At 39.3% G+C, this 24,683-nt stretch overlaps 1 protein-coding gene and 1 long non-coding RNA gene across 2 annotated transcripts in view; one reads left to right on the forward strand and one right to left on the reverse strand.

Moving 5' to 3' along the window:
* LOC133554085 (heparan-sulfate 6-O-sulfotransferase 3-B-like) overlaps positions 1-3,872 on the forward strand; it is a 25,750-nt gene extending 21,878 nt beyond the window's left edge. Inside the window, exon 2 of the mRNA XM_061902473.1 lies at positions 2,981-3,872. Within this exon, the coding sequence (XP_061758457.1) occupies positions 2,981-3,701 (721 nt within the window). The 3' untranslated portion in view covers positions 3,702-3,872. The remainder of the gene's footprint in view (positions 1-2,980) is intronic.
* LOC133554086 (uncharacterized) overlaps positions 1-20,953 on the reverse strand; it is a 43,082-nt gene extending 22,129 nt beyond the window's left edge. The window contains exons 1-2 of the long non-coding RNA XR_009807057.1: positions 20,889-20,953; positions 16,287-16,444 (exon numbers count right to left, since the gene is read on the reverse strand). This is a non-coding gene — a long non-coding RNA (uncharacterized LOC133554086). The remainder of the gene's footprint in view (positions 1-16,286; positions 16,445-20,888) is intronic.
* Between the last annotated feature and the right edge of the window lie 3,730 nt (positions 20,954-24,683).

The following is a 24,683-nucleotide window of genomic DNA, read 5'->3' on the forward strand; positions in this document are numbered from 1 at the left end:
TTTAGGCCTCCACTCAGTTATGATCCTGGGGACCCCAAAGGGTTTTGGTCAAAAAAATAATAAAAATGTGTCATTATTCAGTATTATTTTGTTTTATTATTTTTAAAGTTTTAAATCTCCAGATCAACTTTAAGTCCATCTGTCAATATAATGATTTTGAAGACTTAAATTGTATGCTGTTTTTGTCAGAGAAAACTCTGTTTTTTGATGGAAAAAAACCCAAAATATGCAATATTATCACACAATATTTTTTTGGAGTGGAATATTTGAGATTATATAATAATTGATCTGCCGCTTCTTTTCTTTCTCCTATGTCCCCCCCTCCCTTGTGGAGGGGGTCCGGTCCGATGACCATGGATGAAGTACTGGCTGTCCAGAGTCGAGACCCAGGATGGACCGCTCGCCTGTATCGGTTGGGGACATCTCTACGCTGCTGATCCGCTTGAGATGGTTTCCTGTGGACGGGACTCTCGCTGCTGTCTTGGAGCCACTATGGATTGAACTTTCACAGTATCATGTTAGACCCGCTCGACATCCATTGCTTTCGGTCCCCTAGAGGGGGGGGGGTTGCCCACATCTGAGGTCCTCTCCAAGGTTTCTCATAGTCAGCATTGTCACTGGCGTCCCACTGGATGTGAATTCTCCCTGCCCACTGGGTGTGAGTTTTCCTTGCCCTTTTGTGGGTTCTTCCGAGGATGTTGTAGTCGTAATGATTTGTGCAGTCCTTTGAGACATTTGTGATTTGGGGCTATATAAATAAACATTGATTGATTGATTGATTGAATTGGAGACTTTAAAAAGTCAATAACTAATAACACCATTGATTTTAATTCATTATTATTTTTTGAGCAATGACACTTAAAAACCAATCACACTAAAATGATTGGGGACCCAAAAGGGTTCTACTCAGTTAAATGTTAAAAAATAAATTATACATTTTTTTACTGTTTCCTTTTAACACAATAATCTCGAGATCAACTTCAGATCGATCCGTCAATTATAAGTTTTATTGTTTTTTTATGTTTTTTGTTTGTTCATTAAAAAACAGCTCAGTTTTGTATATAGCAAACACAAAATATGCAACATTTTCCCCAAAAAATATCTCAAAGTGGAAAATGTAACATGACGTAATTGGAGCCTTGAATAGGTCAATAATTCATAATGACATTGATTTTGATTCATTATTATTTTTTAAAGAAAGAAACAGCCTGCATGGCAGCTTTGTGTTATTACAGTAAACATTGCAACATTTTATTGTTACATTTCACTTGTTTGCTCTGTTATATCACTTTTTACGTTTAAAACATTTTTCAATCGTGTTTTTAAAATGTGCCGTGGGGCCGTTAAAAAATGACCCGCGGGCCGCACTTTGGACACCCCTGCCATATATGATCAATCAATCAATGTTTATTTATATAGCCCCAAATCACAAATGTCTCAAAGGACTGCACAAATCATTACGACTACAACATCCTCGGAAGAACCCACAAAAGGGCAAGGAAAACTCACACCCAGTGGGCAGGGAGAATTCACATCCAGTGGGACGCCAGTGACAATGCTGACTATGAGAAACCTTGGAGAGGACCTCAGATGAGGGCAACCCCCCCCTCTAGGGGACCGAAAGCAATGGATGTGGAGCGGGTCTAACATGATACTGTGAAAGTTCAATCCATAGTGGCTCCAACACAGCCGCGAGAGTTCAGTTCAAAGCGGATCCAAGACAGCAGCGAGAGTCCCGTCCACAGGAAACCATCCCAAGCGGAGAGATGTCCCCAACCGATACACAGGCGAGCGGTCCATCCTGGGTCTCGACTCTGGACAGCCAGTACTTCATCCATGGTCATCGGACCGGACCCCCTCCACAAGGGAGGGGGGGACATAGGAGAAAAAAGAAAAGAAGTGGCAGATCAACTGGTCTAAAAAGGAGGTATATTTAAAGGCTAGAGTATACAGATGAGTTTTAAGATGAGACTTAAATGCTTCTACTGAGGTAGCATCTCGAACTGTTACCGGGAGGGCATTCCAGAGTACTGGAGCCCGAACGGAAAACGCTCTATAGCCCGCAGACTTTTTTTGGGCTCTAGGAATCACTAATAAGCCGGAGTCTTTTGAAGGCAGATTTCTTGCCGGGACATATGGTACAATACAATCGGCAAGATAGGATGGAGCTAGACTGTGTAGTTTTTTATACCTAAGTAGTAAAACCTTAAAGTCACATCTTAAGTGCACAGGAAGCCAGTACAGGTATATATGTATGTATATATGTATATAAAGGTATATACAGTATAGGTATATATATATGTATGTATATATGTATATAAAGGTATATACAGTATAGGTATATATGTATGTATATAAAGGTATATACAGTATAGGTATATATGTATGTATATATGTATATAAAGGTATATACAGTACAGGTTTATATGTATGTATATATGTATATAAAGGTATATACAGTATAGGTATATATATGTATGTATATATGTATATAAAGGTATATACAGTACAGGTTTATATGTATGTATATATGTATATAAAGGTATATACAGTATAGGTATATATATGTATGTATATATGTATATAAAGGTATATACAGTATAGGTATATATGTATGTATATATGTATATAAAGGTATATACAGTACAGGTTTATATGTATGTATATATGTATATAAAGGTATGTACAGTACAGGTTTATATGTATGTATATAAAGGTATATAAATTATAGGTATATATGTATGTATATATGTATATAAAGGTATATACAGTACAGGCGTAATATGATCAAACTTTCATGTTCTTGTCAAAAGTTTAGCAGCCGCATTTTGTACCAACTGTAATCTTTTAATGCTAGACATGGGGAGACCCCAAAATAATACGTTACAGTAATCGAAGCGAGACGTAACAAACGCATGGATAAAGGAAAAGGAAAAAAGACACAAATGGTTTGCCCAAAGTGTACTTTCTGTCCCGGCAGGAACTTCCACTACATCACGATGCTGCGTGACCCCGTGTCCCGCTACCTCAGCGAATGGAAGCACGTGCAGCGCGGCGCCACCTGGAAAAGCGCTCTCCACATGTGCGAGGGGCGCCCGGCCACCCGGGCCGAGCTCCCCGCCTGCTACAGCGGCGAGGACTGGACGGGCGTGTCGCTGGCCGACTTCATGGACTGCCCGTCCAACCTGGCCAACAACCGGCAGGTGCGCATGCTGGCCGACCTCAGCCTGGTGGGCTGCTACAACATGTCGTCCTTGGACCAGCTGGAGCGGGGCCGCCTGCTGCTCGCCAGCGCCAAGGCCAACCTGCGCGACATGGCCTTCTACGGCCTGACCGAGTTCCAGCGCAAGACGCAGCGCCTGTTCGAGCGCACCTTCGGCCTGCGCTTCATCCGCGCCTTCACGCAGCTCAACGGCACGCGCGCCGCCAGCGTGGGGATCAGCGAGAAGGTGCAGTGGCGCATCGAGGGCCTCAACGCCCTGGACGTGGAGCTCTACGACTACGCCAAGGAGCTCTTCCTGCGCCGCTGCCAGTACGACCGGCAGACGCAGCGCCGGGAGGAGCGGCTCCGGCGGCGCCAGGCGAGGCGGCGTCTGCACAGGAACTACCTGGTGAGACTGCTGAGGTTAGGGGGAGGGGAGGAGGAGGAGGAGCAGATGACGACCACAGAGGACTACAGCAGCCAGGTGGTGCGATGGTGATGGTGATGGTGGTGATAAAGACTGTCAGTCTGCCAAATTCTGCTGTTGGCCTGCCAGATGGTGTCTTAATATTTATGACAAATGTCTTTTCTATGTCAGGGGTCCACAAACTTTTTGACTCAGGGGCCGCATTGGGTTAAATCTATTTGGCCGGGGGCTGGGCTATGTATGTATATACAATACGAAGGTTCTGCAGTCCTGGGTTCAAATCCAGGCTCGGGATCTTTCTGTGTGGAGTTTGCATGTTCTCCCCGTGAATGCGTGGGTTCCCTCCGGGTACTCCGGCTTCCTCCCACTTCCAAAGACATGCACCTGGGGATAGGTTGATTGGCAACACTAAATTGGCCCTAGTGTGTGAATGTGAGTGTGAATGTTGTCTGTCTATCTGTGTTGGCCCTGCGATGAGGTGGCGACTTGTCCAGGGTGTACCCCGCCTTCCGCCCGATTGTAGCTGAGATAGGCGCCAGCGCCCCCCGCGACCCCGAAAGGGAATAAGCGGTAGAAAATGGATGGATATATATATATATATATATATATATATATATATATATATATATATATATATATATATATATATATATATATATATATATATATATATATATATATATATATATATATATATATATATATATATATATATATGTAGGTGTGGGAAAAAATCACAAGACTACTTCATCTCTACAGAACTGTTTCATGAGGGGTTCCCTCAATCATCAGGAGATTTTTGTAAAAAAAAAAATAAAAAAAATAAAAAATCTCCTGATGATTGAGGGAACCCCTCATGAAACAGTTCTGTAGAGATGAAGTAGTCTTGTGATTTTTTCCCACACCTACATATTGCGCTCTACCACGGTATCGAGCACTATTCTCCGGATAATCCAATCAAGACATATATATATACATATATATATATATATATATATTGGGGCTGGGCAACGATTAAAAATTTTAATCGAAGTTAATCGCACTATTTCTCCGATTAATCGCGATTAACTGCATTGTATACGCAAAGCCCAATAATGAATTCCAAAGTAGTGTGTAGTGCACCTTTATTGGAATATTCTCCCACATGAACAAAAGCGCCAAAACATTTGTTGTGCAAACACAATTTAAATCAGTCCTTGTTAAACAGTAGCAGTTAAATAGCATATTTGATGAAAATCAACTCCAAAAATGTAAATACAAACATTTAAGCTTATTGCCACTGCCAGGGTATTTAAGTTATCCTGTTTGTTATGGAAAATAAATATAATCTACATACAAATCTCTGAGCCACAATCATAACATCTGAACAGGCAATTTCTGAGGTAACAGCAGAAACATTTTTTTTTATCAGGGATCTTATGTTTAAAAAAACCTATATTATAGGTAGTGGGCTGTTTTAGGGAATTTTGGATCAAATTATCCGTAGTAGCAATATTAATAATGTTGTGTTTATTCTGCGTAGTGCACTTCAAATAATTATGACCATATCTAGGAATTGATATGATGGGAATTTTCCGATTGTTTGCTTGGTGCTTTGATAAACTGAAGGCATCATATACATGGTACTATATTGTGATGTTATGAGCCAGGGGGAAAAAGAACTACCCTACCCAGCATGTAACAGGAGTGAGGAGCATGTATAGGTTGTGTGTCGCCATGACGGCATCTTGTATGTTGTGATATGCACGCTCTGAAAGCAAACGTTAAGAACTCAGCCAACACTCCTGGTCTGCATTATTCATAAATAGACAGACAACACATATACTCCGCTGCTTCACAGGCCGCTGGATGTAGCCGGCAAAGTATTCCCATGCTAGCTAGCCGCTCTAGCAAGCACGCCTCATTCAGTCCAAAACGGCCCGATCTATCCACATCCAGAATTGTCTGGCGGTCGTAAGTGATCCCGGAGTGACCACGCTGTAAACCAGCCATGACATTTGCAGAATTGTCCGGTATTTTTGCCAAATGTTCCATCTTTACCAAGAGCCCCTCCACGCCGGGCGACGCCATGTTAAGAAAAGGCGTTAACAAAATAAACAACATACGCAAATGTGCGATAAAATAATTGTCGGCGTTAATAGATTGATGAGTTAACTCATAATTAACGCATTAATTTGCCCACCCCTAATATATATATATCATCATCATCAGCCGTCGTCAGTCCACTGCTGCACTAAAACCTCAGCATGTTTCTGCCTAAGTGAAGGATCTCTAGCTGCTCCCGGCCACTCCACTCTTCCCCAATATTTGTCTATTTCATCTCGCCATCTCACTCTCTGTCTTCCTCTATTTCTGCTCCCATCCATGGGTCTCCATGATGTCATTAGAGAAGTCCATCTATTATCGGTTCTCCTACTGACATGTCCAGCCCACTTCCACTTATTTCATTTGATAGTTCTCATAATGTTTTGGACTTGCGTTTGTTTTCTCACCCATTCATTTGTTTTTCTGTCTTTTTATGTGATTCCGAGCATATTTCTTTCCATGTTGTGTTGTGCTGCTGCTATTTTCTTTTCCATTTTATTTGACAATGCCCAGGTTTTCAGCTCCATACATGCATACATATACATATACATATATACATATATATATATATATATATATGTGTATATATATATATATATATACATACATACATACATACAGTACTTGTGGGGACCACCCTTTATGTCCCCATTAAGTAAGCATTGCCAGAACACACACACACATTTACTTTACACACACACACACACACACACACACACACACACACACACACACACACACACACACACAGGTTATCATTTGCAATGGGGACCAAGTTTTTGTTCAGTACTTGTGGGGACCACCCTTTATGTCCCCATTAAGTAAGCATTGCCAGAACACACACACACACATTTACTTTACTTTACACACACACACACACACACACACACACACACACACACACACACACACAGGTTATCATTTGCAATGGGGACCAAGTTTTTGTTCAGTACTTGTGGGGACCACCCTTTATGTCCCCATTAAGTAAGCATTGCCAGAACACACACACACACACACACACACACACACACACACACACACACACACACACACACACACACACACACACACACACAGGTTATCATTTGCAATGGGGACCAAGTTTCTGTTCAGTACTTGTGGGGACCACCCTTTATGTCCCCATTAAGTAAGCATTGCCAGAACACACACACACACACACACACACACACACACACACACACACACACACACACACACACACACACACACACACACACACACACAGGTTATCATTTGCAATGGGGACCAAGTTTCTGTTCAGTACTTGTGGGGACCACCCTTTATGTCCCCATTAAGTAAGCATTGCCAGAACACACACACACACACACACACACACACACACACACACACACACACACACACACACACACACACACACACACACACAGGTTATCATTTGCAATGGGGACCAAGTTTTTGTTCAGTACTTGTGGGGACCACCCTTTATGTCCCCATTAAGTAAGCATTGCCAGAACACACACACACACACACACACACACACACACACACACACACACACAGGTTATCATTTGCAATGGGGACCAAGTTTTTGTTCAGTACTTGTGGGGACCACCCTTTATGTCCCCATTAAGTAAGCATTGCCAGAACACACACACACACACACACACACACACACACACACACACACACACACACACACACACACACACACACACACAGGTTATCATTTGCAATGGGGACCAAGTTTTTGTTCAGTACTTGTGGGGACCACCCTTTATGTCCCCATTAAGTAAGCATTGCCAGAACACACACACACACACACACACACACACACACACACACACACACACACACACACACACACACACACACACACACACACACACACACACACACACACACACACACACACACACACACACACACACACACACACACACATATATATATAAATACACAGTGGGGCAAAAAAGTATTCAGTCAGCCAGCGATTGTGCAAGTTCTCCCACTTCAAATGATGACAGAGGTCTGTCATTTTCATCATAGGTACACTTCAACTGTGAGAGACAGAATGTGAAAAAAAAAATCCAGGATTTAACATTGTAGGAATTTTAAAGAATTTATTTGTAAATTAAGGTGGAAAATAAGTATTTGGTCAACCATTCAAAGCTCTCACTGATGGAAGGAAGTTTTGGCTCCAAATCTCAGGATACATGGCCCCATTCATTCTTTCCTTAACACGGATCAATCGTCCTGTCCCCTTAGCAGAAAAAACAGCCCCAAAGCATGATGTTTCCAGCCCCATGCTTCACAGTAGGTATGGTGTTCTTGGGATGCAACTCAGTATTCTTCTTCCTCCAAACACGACCAGTTGAGTTTATACCAAAAAGTTCTATTTTGGTTTCATCTGACCACATGACATTCTCCTAATCCTCTGCTGTATCATCCATGTATCCATTTTGGTATCAACTCAACTCGTCGTGTTTGGAGGAAGAAGAATACTGTGTGGATTTTAGCTTGTCCTGAACTATTTGAAGGTAATCCTCCTTTTTCATTGTCCCATTTAAAGCAGCAGTTCCATTGGCAGCAAAACCGGCCCAGAGCATAATACTACCAACACCATGCTTGACGGTAGGCATGGTGTTCCTGAGACTAAAGCCCTCACCTTTTCTCCTCCAAACATATTGCTGGGTATTGTGGTCAAACAGCCCCATTTTTGTTTCATCTGACATAACATAGACAAAGATAAAACTTTCTGGAGGAAAGTTCGACACTGCGGCTCAAGCGCGATGATGTCACATTATCGAAAATGCATTTGTCATTATGATTTACCTGAGCGGCTAGGAGACACACAGAGTAAGCGGTAGAAAATGGATTAGAAAGAACAGATTTTAAAAAAAGAATGATTGTATTTTTATTTTAAAATAAATTAAAATCTCGTGACTCCTGTTCTATGTGCTCATGGTGACTTTTGGCAGCACAGTTGTGTGGAAGACATCATGTGTGCTACCCTTTGCAGTTTTGGACCACATTGTAAAAAAAAATATGTATAAACACATCTTCTGTAGAATTAAAAGTGATATTGTTTTTCTCTATACAGCTAAACGTTGATTGTAGATTTAACTGTAAAAAAAAAAAAGGCAGCTCAGTTGTGTGAAAGACATTCTTTTGCAGTGTTGGACCACATTGGAAAAAAATAAATGAATAAATGTTCTGTAAAAATAAAAGTGGTATTGTTTCTCACTGTACAGTAATATATTGTAAAACATTGATTGTAGATTTTACTGTAATAAAAAATGGCATCGCAGTTGTGTGTAATACATGTGTGTGTGCTCACGTTTGCAGTTTTGGACCACATTGAAAAACAAAAAAATGTTCTGTAGGAATAAAAGTGTTATTGTTTTACTCTATACAATAATGCACGGTAAAACATTGATTGTAGATTTTACTGTAAAAAAAAAACGGCAGCTTAGTTTGTAAAATTGTACTGTAAAAATAACTGTGGTGCCAACGTTTAATATTTAGGGTCATTTAAAGGTGAAATGCACTTTTTTACAATCTTTATGAAAGACAAGGGAGCCGTTCAATTCTGTCTATAAAGCTCTTAAAAAACATCCAAACACCTCCATTAAGGTTTGACAAATGATGTAAGTATATATGTAGTATCTAGTAACATTCATAATAACATGTAATATATATATGATGTAAGTATATAGGTCATGTAGTAAAATTCCAAATAACATGTAATATATAAATTATGTAAGTATATATGTCATGTAGTAACATTCATAATAACATGTAATATATACATGATGTAAGTATATATGTAGTATCTAATAACATTCATAATAACATGTAATATATACATGATGTAAGTATATATGTAGTATCTAGTAACATTCATAATAACATGTAATATATACATGATGTAAGTATATATGTAGTATCTAGTAACATTCATAATAACATGTAATATATACATGATGTAAGTATATATGTAGTATCTAGTAACATTTATAATAACATGTAATATATACATAAGTATATATGTAATATAATAACATTCAGAATAACATGTAATATATACATGGTGTAAGTATATATGTAGTATCTAGTAACATTCATAATAACATGTAATATTTACATATGTAATATAATAACATTCATAATAACATGTACTATATACATGATGTAAGTATATATGTCATGTAGTAACATTCATAATAACATGTAAAATATACATGATGTAAGTATATATGTAGTATCTAGTAACATTCATAATAACATGTAATATATACATGATGTAAGTATATATGTAGTATCTAGTAACATTCATAATAACATGTAATATATATATGACGTAAGTAAATATGTCATGTAGTAACATTCATAATAACATGTAATATATACATGATGTAAGTATATATGTAGTATCTAGTAACATTCATAATAACATGTAATATATACATGTCAGTATATATGTCATATAGTATCATTCATAATAACATGTATTATATACATGATGTACGTATATATGTAGTATCTAATAACATTCATGATAACATGTAATATATACATGATGTCAGTATATATGTCATGTAGTAGCATTCATAATAACATGTGATATATACATGATGTCAGTATATATGTAGTATCTAATAACATTCATAATAACATTCTGTCAAACTTGGACTTGGGCGTGGGTTGTTTTCCTGAGGTGCAAAGCCAATGGAGTGAAAACGGCGTGAAGGTAAAGACATTTTTTATTTTACTCATAAAAGGAGTAAACAAAAGGCGCGCACAAGGGCAGAAGTACAAACCTTGGATATGAAACAAAAGACTAGCACAAAGGCTATAAACATGAAACAAAACACTTGCACTGTGGCATGAATAAGAAAAACTTACTGTGACCGAGACAAAGGAATGAGAAAAAGCAGCATGGGTGCAGGAGGTGATGTTGCCAGAATGAACAACACAAACAGACAGGCTTAAATAATACTGTGGGGATTAGTGAAAACCTGTGTGAGACGTGAGGACAGGCGCATAACATGAGGACAAGGTGAAAACTAATGAGTTGGCATAGTAATAGAACAAACAAGGAAGTGCAGGAACAGGAACTGATTGTTGAAAAAATAAAACCAAACATGACAAAAACAAAACATGACAGCCGGGTCTTTATCCCCCAAAATCCATCTTATTTTTTTTGCAGCGCATTGATAAAAGAAGGAATGGAGGATGTTGTGTTCATCTTTACAATGTTGTGTTTACTGGCTGAGAAAATGAGAACACAATCACGGCAGTGCAGTAAACACTTTCTGTCCTCCGAGCGGGAGAAAGCATCACGGTTGTTAAACTGTGATGGTGTCATTTCTACATACAATAAAACATGCAGCATCCTGCCAGTTACCTCCTTTTGTGAGAAGGAATTGAAGCACATTAGGAGAGCAAATGATGTGTTTTGTCAGACGGATGTTGTGTGTATATATACATACAAATATACATATATATATATATATATATATATAAGGTTGCCAGATGTAAAATGACAAATTATCGACCTGTGTTATTGACAGTGTAACTATGAACAACAACATATTTCAACTACCATATTTTTCAGACCATAGGGTGCACCGGATTATAAGGTGCATGAATGGTCGATTTTCGATCTTTTTCATATATTAAGCGCACCGGATTATATTGTAGGGCGCATTAAAGGAGTCATATTATTTTTGTATTTAATATTTATATTTTTCACGGAGGTAGCAACTAGCACCATTAATCAATAGCTGGCGATTAGCACCACTAATCACTTGCTGGCAACTAGTACCATTATTTAATAGCTGGCAACTAGCACCACTAATCACTAGCTGGCAACTAGCACCACAAATCACTAGCTGGCAACTAGCACCACTAATCACTAGCTGGCAACTAGCACCACTAATCACTAGCTGGCAAATAGCACCACAAATAAATAGCTGGCAACTAGCACCACTAATGACTAGCTGGCAAATAGCACCACAAATAAATAGCTGGCATCTAGCACCACTAATCGCTCGCTGGCAACTAGCACCACTAACAACTAGCACCACTAATATCTAGCTGGCAAATAGCACCACAAATAAATAGCTGGCAACTAGCACCACTAATCGCTGGCTGGCAACTAGCACCGCTAATAAATAGCTGGCAACTAGCACCACTAATAAATAGCTGGCAACTAGCACCACTAACAACTAGCACCACTTATCACTAGCTGGCAAATAGCACCACTAATCGCTCGCTGGCAACTAGCACCACTAATATCTAGCTGGAAAATAGCACCACAAATAAATAGCTGGCAACTAGCACCACTAATCACTAGCTGGCAAATAGCACCACAAATCACTAGCTGGCAACTAGCACCACAAATCACTAGCTGGCAACTAGCACCACTAATCACTAGCTGGCAAATAGCACCACAAATAAATAGCTGGCAACTAGCACCACTAATCACTAGCTGGCAAATAGCACCACAAATAAATAGCTGGCATCTAGCACCACTAATCACTAGCTGGCAACTAGCACCACTAATCGCTCGCTGGCAACTAGCACCACTAACCGCTCGCTGGCAACTAGCACCACTAACAACTAGCACCACTAATATATAGCTGGCAAATAGCACCACAAATAAATAGCTGGCAACTAGCACCACTAATCACTAGCTGGCAAATAGCACCACTAATAAATAGCTGGCAACTAGCACCACTAACAACTAGCACCACTAATATCTAGCTGGCAAATAGCACCACAAATAAATAGCTGGCAACTAGCACCACTAATAAATAGCTGGCAACTAGCACCACTAATAAATAGCTGGCAACTAGCACCACTTATCACTAGCTGGCAAATAGCACCACTAATCACTAGCTGGCAACTAGCACCACTAATCGCTCGCTGGCAACTAGCACCACTAACAACTAGCACCACTAATATCTAGCTGGCAAATAGCACCACAAATAAATAGCTGGCAACTAGCACCACTAATCACTAGCTGGCAAATAGCACCACTAATAAATAGCTGGCAACTAGCACCACTAACAACTAGCACCACTAATATCTAGCTGGCAAATAGCACCACAAATAAATAGCTGGCAACTAGCACCACTAATCGCTGGCTGGCAACTAGCACCACTAATAAATAGCTGGCAACTAGCACCACTAATCACTAGCTGGCAACTAGCACCACTAACAACTAGCACCACTTATCACTAGCTGGCAAATAGCACCACTAATAAATAGCTGGCAACTAGCACCACTAACAACTAGCACCACTAATCACTAGCTGGCAACTGGCACCACTAATAAATAGCTGGCAACTAGCACCACTAACAACTAGCACCACTAATCACTAGCTGGCAACTAGCACCACTAATAAATAGCTGGCAACTAGCACCACTAACAACTAGCACCACTAATCACTAGCTGGCAAATGGCACCACAAATAAATAGCTGGCAACTAGCACCACTAACAACTAGCACCACTAATCACTAGCTGGCAAATAGCACCACTAATAAATAGCTGGCAACTAGCACCACTAACAACTAGCACCACTAATCACTAGCTGGCAAATAGCACCACAAATAAATAGCTGGCAACTAGCACCACTAATCGCTGGCTGGCAACTAGCACCACTAATCGCTCGCTGGCAACTAGCACCACTAATCACTAGATTGCAACTAGCACTACTAATAAATAGCTGGCAACTAGCTCCACCAATCAATAACTGGCAACTACCACCACTAATCATTAGTTTGCTACTAGCACTACTAATAAATGGCTGGCAACTAGCACCACTAACCGCTGACTGGCAACTAGCACCACTAATCAATAGCTGTGAACTAGGTGCGCACAAGGGCGGAAGTACAAACCTTGGCTATGAAACAAAAGACTAGCACAAAGGCTATAAACATGAAACAAAACACTTGCACTCTGGCATGAAACACAAACACTACTAATAAATAGCTGGCAACTAGCACTACTAATAAATAGCTGGCAACTAGCACTACTAATAAATACCTGGCAACTAGCGCTACTAATAAATAGCTGGCAACTAGCACTAGTAATAAATAGCTGGCAACTAGCTCCACCAATCAATAACTGGCAACTACCACCACTAATCATTAGTTTGCTACTAGCACTACTAATAAATGGCTGGCAACTAGCACCACTAACCGCTGACTGGCAACTAGCACCACTAATCAATAGCTGTGAACTAGGTGCGCACAAGGGCGGAAGTACAAACCTTGGCTATGAAACAAAAGACTAGCACAAAGGCTATAAACATGAAACAAAACACTTGCACTCTGGCATGAAACACAAACACTACTAATCAATAGCTGGCAACAAGCACCACTAATCGCTAGCTGGTAACTTGCACCATTAATCGTTTGCTGACAGCTTTTACAATGATTTAATAGCTGGCAACTAGCACCACTAATCGCTAGCTGTCAACATGCACCACTAATCACTAGTTTGCAACTAGCACTACTAATAAATACCTGGCAACTAGCACTACTAATAAATACCTGGCAACTAGCGCTACTAATAAATAGCTGGCAACTAGCACTACTAATAAATACCTGGCAACTAGCACTACTAATAAATACCTGGCAACTAGCGCTACTAATAAATAGCTGGCAACTAGCACTACTAATAAATAGCTGGCAACTAGCACTACTAATAAATAGCTGGCAACTAGCACTACTAATAAATAGCTGGCAACTAGCACTACTAATAAATACCTGGCAACTAGCACTACTAATAAATAGCTGGCAACTAGCACTACTAATAAATAGCTGGCAACTAGCACTACTAATAAATAGCTGGCAACTAGCACCACTAATCAATAGCTGGCAACTAGCACCACTAATAACCACTAGCTGGCAACTAGCACCATATTTACAAAACAATCTTGCCTTCTTTCATACTTCCAGGAAACGAGCCATTTGGAATTTATGGGGCAGACTGACTCGTACATGCACATGCATCCTCTGAAGTTGCCATTTTTGGTAAAAAGTATCATATCGTTAAAACTTAAACATGTCAGTAGACTCGCTATAGAAGCGCTAAAAAAATACAAGAAAGACAGCACTGAGAAGATGCTGTCGAAGTGGAGGCACGTACAGTAAATAGGACCGCTCACAAAACATCCTGATATTTTGTTTTACTCATTTTAATAAACAAAGAGTGCTGTTAATATAGTGTCAGAACAGTGCCCCCACCTGGCTGCAAAGAGGCACGCAGGACAACGTTGCTAATGTGCTAAGCGGAGCTCCTATGGTGGAAAAGGGGGCTCAGTTTGAGACCAAGAAAAAAACCCTCCAACAAAGCACATTTACGTGCAAATTTTTAGGTTAAACAAACACAATTAGCCATAAAAGTTTGTGCAGCCCTTTGAGACACTAGTGATTTAGGGCTATATAAGTAAATATTGATTGATTGATAACGTTAGAGACTTTAGCATACTCCCAAAATGGTGCCAAGTATCAAAATTCCTGATTTTTAGGTTCAAACCGACAGAATTAACTAACAGCTGCCAGTTCAGCGGCGCCATTTCTACATACAGCTTCAAAAGTAAAACCCGACAAAACAAAAAATTGTAATAAATACATACATATTGTTTACTTTACATGAACAAAAAAGGGGACATGAAACATAGGTTCATTATTGCAATTTGGTCCTTTCGAACACTTCACACAAAAATATGAACAAAAAACATTTTAAATAGGAAACAATAATAGTTGTGTATGCAGAAAACAACGTGATATACAAACAAATAATGAAATAAAATGCCATCCAACCATTTTCTACCGCTTATTCCCTTTCGGGGTCGCTGGCGCCTCTCTCAGCTACAATCGGGCGGAAGGCGGGGTTCACCCTGGACAAGTCGCCACCTCATCGCAGGGCCAACACAGATAGACAGACAACATTCACACACTAGGGACCATTTAGTGTTGCCAATCAACCTATCCCCAGGTGCATGTCTTTGGAGGTGGGAGGGGCCTATCCCCAGGTGCATGTCTTTGGAGGTGGGAGGGGCCTATTCCCAGGTGCATGTCTTTGGAGGTGGGAGGGGCCTATCCTCAGGTGCATGTTTTTGGAGGTGGGATGGGCCTTTCCCCAGGTGCATGTCTTTGGAGGTGGGAGGGGCCTATCCCTAGGTGCATGTCTTTGGAGGTGGGAGGGGCCTATCCCTAGGTGCATGTCTTTGGAGGTGGGAGGGGCCTATCCACAGTTACATGTCTTTGGAGGTGGGAGGGGCCTATCCCCAGGTGCATGTCTTTGGAGGTGGGAGGGGCCTATCCCCAGGTGAGTGTCTTTAGAAGTGGGAGGGGCCTATCCCCAGGTGCATGTCTTTGGAGGTGGGAGGAAGCCGGAGTACCCGAAGGGAACACACGCATTCACGGGGAGAACATGCAAACTCCACACAGAAAGATCCTCAGCCTGGAATTGAACCCAGGACTGCAGGACCTTCGTATTGTGAGGCAGACGCACTAACCCCTCTCCCACCGTGATGTATAAATGTATAAATGAAAATGTAACATCACTTTTACCTTTTTTGAAGACTCGATGAGAGTGGAGACGCCATCCTATTCTGTTCTTTCGTGAACTCAACAGGGATCTTCCTCAAAATGTTGGCACTCGCAACTTTTTGTGGCCCCGAATCGTACGAGGAATGGAGCGGATGAACAGATCAGGTCGCAGACAGCCCCTTTAAATGACAGGAAGAGAAATTATAGAATACAATAGAATAGAATTGACTTTATTGTCGTTATATTTGCAAATAACGAGATTAAGGACTCCTACTTAAAGGCCTACAGAAATGAGATGTTCTTATTTAAACGGGGATAGCAGGTCCATTCTATATGTCATACTTCATCATTTCGCGATATTGCCATATTTTTGCTGATAGGATTTAGTAGAGAACATCCACGATAAAGTTCACAACTTTTGGTCGCTAACAGAAAAGCCCTGCCTCTACAGGAAGTCGCAGACGATGACGTCACAAGTGTGGAGGCTCCTCACATATTCACATTGTTTCTAATGGGAGCCTCCAACAAAAAAGTGCTATTCGGACCGAGAAAACGACAATTTCCCCATTAATTTGAGCGAGGATGAAAGATTCGTGTTTGAGGATATTGATAGCGACGGACTTGAAAAAAAAACAACAAAAAAACGCGATTGCATTGGGACGGATTCAGATGTTTTTAGACACATTTACTAGGATAATTCTGGGAAATCCCTTATCTTTCTATTGTGTTGCTAGTGTTTTAGTGAGTTTAACAGTACCTGATAGTCGGAAGTCGACAGCAGCTGTATGGGCGGCACAAGCTCAGTTGCTATCCGGTAAGAAGCGACTTTTTACCACAATTTTCTCACCGAAACCTGCTGGTTGACATTCGGTTGGGATCCATGTTCGCTGTGATCCATAGTAAAGTTTCACCTCCATGAATTTTGAACAAGGAATCACCGTGTGTTTGTGTGGCTAAAGGCTAAAGCTTCCCAACTCCATCTTTCTACGGTGACTTCTCCAATATTAATTGAACAAATTGCAAAAGATTCAGCAACACAGATGTCCAAAATACTGTGTAATTATGCCGTTGAAGCAGACGACTTTTAGCTGTGTGTGTGTGCAGCGCTCATATTCCTAACAGCCCGTGACGTCAAGCGTACACGTCATCGTTACGCGACGTTTTCAAGAAAAAACACCCGGGAAATTTAAAATTGCAATTTAGTAAACTAAAAAGGCCGTATTGGCATGTGTTGCAATGTTAATATTTCATCATTGATATATAAACTATCAGACTGCGTGGTCGCTAGTAGTGGCTTTCAGTAGGCCTTTAAGGTGCGGTAGTGGAAACAAATATGGAATAAAAATAGAAATAAATCACATAAGTAATAAAAGATAAAAAATAAGAATTGAAGTGAGCAGACTACTATCCAATAAAAACAATAAGCAATCCTGTACAATACAAAAAAAAGGTATAATACACGGAACAAAACAAGACTACTGGAGTAATAAAGTATTTTTTTCACATTTATGTGGAAATATATTTTCTACCAAAGATCCGTTCCACATTGTTGGCCTTATTTCACAGGTCAAGCTCAGGCCATCTACAGCGCCGTGATGGTGTCAATAAATGTCATCACAAGTTTGGCAATTCCAAATATTTCTTTAAAGAGGTGAAGGCTAGACCGCTAAAACAATTGTGATGTGAAATGTGGAAGCCAAAAATAAAAAGTTGTTTAAGCATGAAATTTAAATGGATGGGAACTAGGGATGCACCGATTAATCGGTAACCGAATATGGCAAAAAAAGCCACATTCGGCCTTCGGTGGAATGAGTTAAAAACAAGGCCGAATAGTGGCGTGTGACGCAATTTTTTGACGCGGTGACCCAATCAACCAACGTGCAGTGACGTTGGGATATGTTGTGTACCTGTATAAGTGTATGAGGTTACAAGCACACACTTATTGAGATTTAGTGGGGCCTCTGTTTACATTATTAGCCTGTTGTGTAGGCTACCTGTATAAGTGTATGAGGTTACAAGCACACACTTATTGAGATTTAGTGGGGCCTCTGTTTACATTATTAGCCTGTTGTGTAGGCTACCTGTATAAGTGTATGAGGTTACAATGTTGTGTAGGCTACCTGTATAAGTGTATGAGGTTACAATGTTGTGTAGGCTACCTGTATAAGTGTATGAGGTTACAAGCACACACTTATTGAGATTTACTTGAGCCTTCTGTTTACATTATTAGCCTGTTGTGTAGGCTACCTGTATAAGTGTATGAGGTTACAAGCACACACTTAATTGAGATTTACTTGAGCCTTCTGTTTACATTATTAGCATATCTACTGTGGCTAAGCAGACTTTTGCCAAAAGGACAATAATTCATTTGTTGTGGGTTTATCCACTTTAATGCACTTTATTTTTTTTTGGAATGCATGTTTTGTTTGAAGGCCTAATATAAATGAAAAACTGTGCTTTTTTTGAAAAGCAAAGACTACAGGAATATCAAAAAAATGTCAATATTCAATAAAAAAATACTTTATTTGAAAAACATGTCTAAATATTTTTTCTAGGCTATTTATGCAATATTAATTTTTGGGGGAAAAACTGCATTCATTATTGCATTCAGGGCTTCACGGTGGCAGAGGGGTTAGTGCGTCTGCCACACAATACGAAGTTCCTGCAGTCCTGGGTTCAAATCCAGGCTTGGGATCTTTCTGTGTGGAGTTTGCATGTTCTCCCCGTGAATGCGTGGGGTTCTCTCCGGGTACTCCGGCTTCCTCCCACTTCCAAAGACATGCACCTAGGGATAGGCCCCTCCCACCTCCAAAGACATGCACCTGGGGATAGGCCCCTCCCACCTCCAAAGACATGCACCTGGGGATAGGTTGATTGGCAACACCAAATTGGCCCTAGTTTGTGAATGTTGTTTGTCTATCTGTGTTGGCCCTGTGATGAGGTGGCGACTTGTCCAGGGTGTACCCCGCCTTCCGCCCGATTGTAGCTGAGATAGGCGCCAGCGCCCCCCGCGACCCCAAAAGGGAATAAGCGGTAGAAAATGGATGGATGGATGCATTCATTATTCGGTATTCGGCCAAGCGTTTAAATTTTATTCGGCTTTGGCCACAAATGTTCATTTCGGTGCATCCCTGATGGCAACTGAATGTGTTATTTTAATAACTAAACCAGGGGTGTCCATTTGGAAAAATTAAAGCATGCGGGGACCATTTTGATATCTTTCATATTCAAACCATAACAAAATATATGTATTTTTAAAATGTATTTTACCTTTAGGGGTTGCAGGGACTATGAAGGGTCTCAGTTAATAAAATGTTAAAAATAAGTCAAATTCTTATAATTTTTATTTAACGCTTACCGTAAATCTCTATATCAACTTAAAAAATAAAATAAACTTTGTTTTTCATAGTAAAACTGAAATATGCAGATTTAGTAATTATAGCCCTAAAAGATCAATAATGCAGGACACCATTGATTTTAATTATTTTATATTTTTGAGTAATCACAGTGAAGAGATAAATAAAATACCACTAAGTATAATTGGGATCCAAAAGGTGCCCCACTCAGAAAGTGAGACATTTTTATTAGTTGTTTTTTTTTAACTTTCAACACTTAAGTTACGAGATCAACTTCAGATATATCCGTCAATATTATGTTTAAACTATTATTTTGTTTGTTTTATGCTCTTTTGTCAAAGAAAACGTTGTTTTTATATGGCAACTGCACAATATATGCAATATTTACCACATAAAACATTTTAAAGTGAAATTTTTGAACTAATTGGAGCTTTGAAAATAATTCAATATAACATGGATTTTTGTCGTGTTTTTTTTTTTTTATCAAAGGCAAAAAAAAATTTAAATAAATAACTGATTGATTGATACTTTTATTAGTAGATTGCACAGTACAGTACATATTCCGTACAATTGACCACTAAATGGTAACACCCCAATAAGTTTTTCAACTTGTTTAAGTCGGGGTCCACGTTAATCAATTCATGGTAAATATGTTTTTTACATGGTAAAATAAAGACAAAAGAAAAAAAAACAGCTCTGTGTAAACATTACAACTATTTTTCAATAGATTTCACATCATTCCAATATTTATAATGTTCTTTTTTATTTTTGCAATAGCATTTCCAGAATGTGTGGGGGGCCGGTAAACAATTAGCTGCGGGCCGCAAATGGCCCCCGGACCGCACTTTGGACACCTCTGCACTAAACTGCACCGTACTCATGCTGTACATGACGTCACGTCCGGTTCAAGCCCTCGCCTCCATAAAATACTCCACATTTTGTTACTCTTTTTCTACTTATTTTTGATGATTAATTCTCTATTGTTCCTAAATGTTACAATTTATGAATAAAGGTTTATAAAATTAAAAAAAGACGACTTTTCAAACTGCGCTAGCTCGATGCTAATTTAAATGAGATACACCTTTTGAATGCTACGGATTAGCATTGGCGATTTTACGTAGCAATTTCAACACCTTTGACTTTGGTTATCAAACTTCAACGAAGAGACACGTTATGATCAAATATCTGGTGTGTAATAAGTACAATAGTTAGCGTGTAGACACTTTGAAGGACTCAACAAAACACAAGACTAGAATATTGTACTTACTGCTGACAGGCCACTTCCTGGATACGGCAACTCATTTAGGACAAACTTAGAGAACGCATACTTAAAGACTTCTTCTTCTTCTTCTTTTTTTTTTTTTTTTATGGCAGTTGGCAAACAACCTTCTGGTGTGCATTACCGCCACCTACTGTAATGGAGTGTGGACCGAGGTGGATCCCTACTCTATATTCTTTTATTTAACCAAATGTTTTTTAAAATATGTTTATATTGCTTTGTATCCGATGTTTTCTGAATGCAATCCTAATATACTTCCCACTTCTAACCCAATATTTTCTTTTGCTAACTTATTTTCCAGTATTTCTCTTTCTCTATTGTATTTCCTACATTCTATTAAAACATGGTCAACATTCTCTATTTGATGGCAAAAATCACACAGCCCTGTAGTATGTTTTCCTATCAATTTTAGGTGACATCATACGCAAATACGGTGTTAGCTTTCACTGTTATGCTGATGACACCCAACTCTACATGCCCCTAAAGCTGACCAACACGCCGGATTGTAGTCAGCTGGAGGCGTGTCTTAATGAAATTAAACAATGGATGTCCGCTAACTTTTTGTAACTCAACGCCAAAAAAACGGAAATGCTGATTATCGGTCCTGCTAGACACCGACCTCTATTTAATAATACAACTCTAACATTTGACAACCAAACAATTAAACAAGGCGACACGGTAAAGAATCTGGGTATTATCTTCGACCCAACTCTCTCCTTTGAGGCACACATTAAAAGCGTTACTAAAACGGCCTTCTTTTATCTCCGTAATATCGCTAAAATTCGCTCCATTCTGTCCACTAAAGACGCTGAGATCATTATCCATGCGTTTGTTACGTCTCGTCTCGATTACTGTAACGTATTATTTTGGGGTCTCCCCATGTCTAGCATTAAAAGATTACAGTTGGTACAAAATGTGGCTGCTAGACTTTTGACAAGAACAAGAAAGTTTGATCACATTACGCCTGTACTGTATATACCTTTATATACATATATACATACATATATACCTATACTGTATATACCTTTATATACATATATACATACATATATACCTGTACTGTATATACCTTTATATACATATATACATACATATATACCTATACTGTATATACCTTTATATACATATATACATACATATATACCTATACTGGCTCACCTGCACTGGCTTCCTGTGCACTTAAGATGTGACTTTAAGGTTTTACTACTTACGTATAAAATACTACACGGTCTAGCTCCATCCTATCTTGCCGATTGTATTGTACCATATGTCCCGGCAAGAAATCTGCGTTCAAAGGACTCCGGCTTGTTAGTGATTCCCAAAGCCCAAAAAAAGTCTGCGGGCTATAGAGCGTTTTCCGTTCGGGCTCCAGTACTCTGGAATGCCCTCCCGGTAACAGTTCGAGATGCCACCTCAGTAGAAGCATTTAAGTCTCACCTTAAAACTCATTTGTATACTCTAGCCTTTAAATAGACTCCCTTTTTAGACCAGTTGATCTGCCGCTTCTTTTCTTTTTTCTCCTATGTCCCACTCTCCCTTGTGGAGGGGGTCCGGTCCGATCCGGTGGCCATGTACTGCTTGCCTGTGTATCGGCTGGGGACATCTCTGCGCTGCTGATCCGCCTCCGCTTGGGATGGTTTCCTGCTGGCTCCGCTGTGAACGGGACTCTCGCTGCTGTGTTGGATCCGCTTTGGACTGAACTCTCGCGACTGTGTTGGATCCATTATGGATTGAACTTTCACAGTATCATGTTAGACCCGCTCGACATCCATTGCTTTCCTCCTCTCCAAGGTTCTCATAGTCATCATTGTCACCGACGTCCCACTGGGTGTGAGTTTTTCCTTGCCCTTATGTGGGCCTACCGAGGATGTGGTCGTGGTTTGTGCAGCCCTTTGAGACACTAGTGATTTAGGGCTATATAAGTAAACATTGATTGATTGATATGTATGTCCAAATCTCATTCTAGTAATAATGTCTTCTTCTTTCCTATTTCTACCCCCTCCTCTCATGACACCTACTCTCAATCAATCAATGTTTATTTATATAGCCCCAAATCACAAATGTCTCCTCTGGACTTTGTAAAACTCTCTACCTTTTGTTTCCTTATTCCAATTATCCTGGCACTTTTTATCGTGTTCTATCTTAATGATGCTCTTCACTTCTTCTTTACTGTGCTTCATCTCCATGTTTACTTCTGTTTTAGTGCTTGTTTGTTTTGCGTATCTATCAGCTAACTCATTTCCCTCAACTCCTACATGAGCAGGAACCCAGAGAAATGTTACCACATCTCCAGCTTTATTTATTCTGTAGATTGCATGAACTATTTCATAAACTATATCTAGTCTTGTTTCTGATGCTATGTTTTTTATGCTCGTCAAAGCACTGCTGGAGTCCGAGCACACGACTACTTTCCTTGCTTTGTTTTCCTCTATCCAGTTAACTGCCATATAAATTGCTACCAATTCCCCCGTAAAAACAGATAGTTTATCACTGATTCTTTTATTTAACACTATATTTCCTTGTGGGATAACTGCAGCAGCTCCTACTTTACTATTTATAGTTTTTGATGCATCTGTGAATATCATGATGTGGTCAAAAAAACATTTCCTCAATCCAATGTTCTATCTGGTAACTATTTCAATTTCTATTCTTCAGTAATTGCATGTTTACCTTTGGGATCCTTAAAGACAAGACTAAAATGCAATAATTAAAGGTTCTCTAAATCAGTGGTTCTCAACATTTTTTCAGTGATGTACCCCCTGGCAACACTTTTTTAACTCAATATACCCCCTAATCAGAGCAAGCATTTTTAATTGAAAAAAAGAGATAAAGAAGTAAAATACAGCACTATGTTATCAGTTTCTGATTTACTAAATTGTATAACAGTGCAAAATATTGCTCATTTGTAGTGGTCTTTCTTGAACTGATTGGAAAAAAAGATATAACAATAACTAAAAACGTGTGATTCAATTGTAAATAAAGATGTCTCCACATAGAAGTAATCATCAACTTAAAGTGCCCTCTTTGGGGATTGTAATAGAGATCCATCTGGATTCATCAACTTACTTCTAAACATTTCTTCACAAAAAAATAAATCTTTAACATCAATATTGATGGAACATGTCCACACAAAATCTAGCTGTCAACACTGAATATTGCATTGTTGCATTTCTTTTCACACTTTATGAACTTACATTCATATTTTGTTGAAGTATTATTCAATAAATATATTTATAAAGGATTTTTGAATTGTTGCTATTTTTAGAATATTTTAAAAAAATCTCACGTACCCCTTGGCATACCTTCAAGTACCCCCAGGGGTACACGTACCCCCATTTGAGAACCACTGCTGTAAATGGAGCTGTTCCTTTCAAATAACCCATTTTTCATTTGTTTTCTTACTTTCCCATATCCAGTTAATAAATACCAATATACTATTATTTATTATTTTATCATAATTATTAATATTATTATTAATAAATGTACACGAATAAAACTCTACTAGTGGGAATTATTCTAAATTATTGGCTGTCATTTTATTTTTTCTCTTGGTTTATTGTAAATATTTATCAGGCAGTGCAAAATTTCCATGCTTTGACGCTGACATCACCTGTTTGAATCTTCTCTCACCTAAAAACATTGTGTAACATTTTAACAGTACAAATAAAATACACAAATAATTAGTAGGGACACAATTGATTAATGGATATAAAAACAAAACACAGTGACAAAAAAAAAAGGAATATAATGAAATTGTGACTACAAATTTACTTGGTGTGAATG

This window comes from Nerophis ophidion, linkage group LG06 (genome assembly GCF_033978795.1).
Source record: "Nerophis ophidion isolate RoL-2023_Sa linkage group LG06, RoL_Noph_v1.0, whole genome shotgun sequence".
NCBI classification, from domain to species: Eukaryota; Metazoa; Chordata; class Actinopteri; order Syngnathiformes; family Syngnathidae; genus Nerophis; species Nerophis ophidion.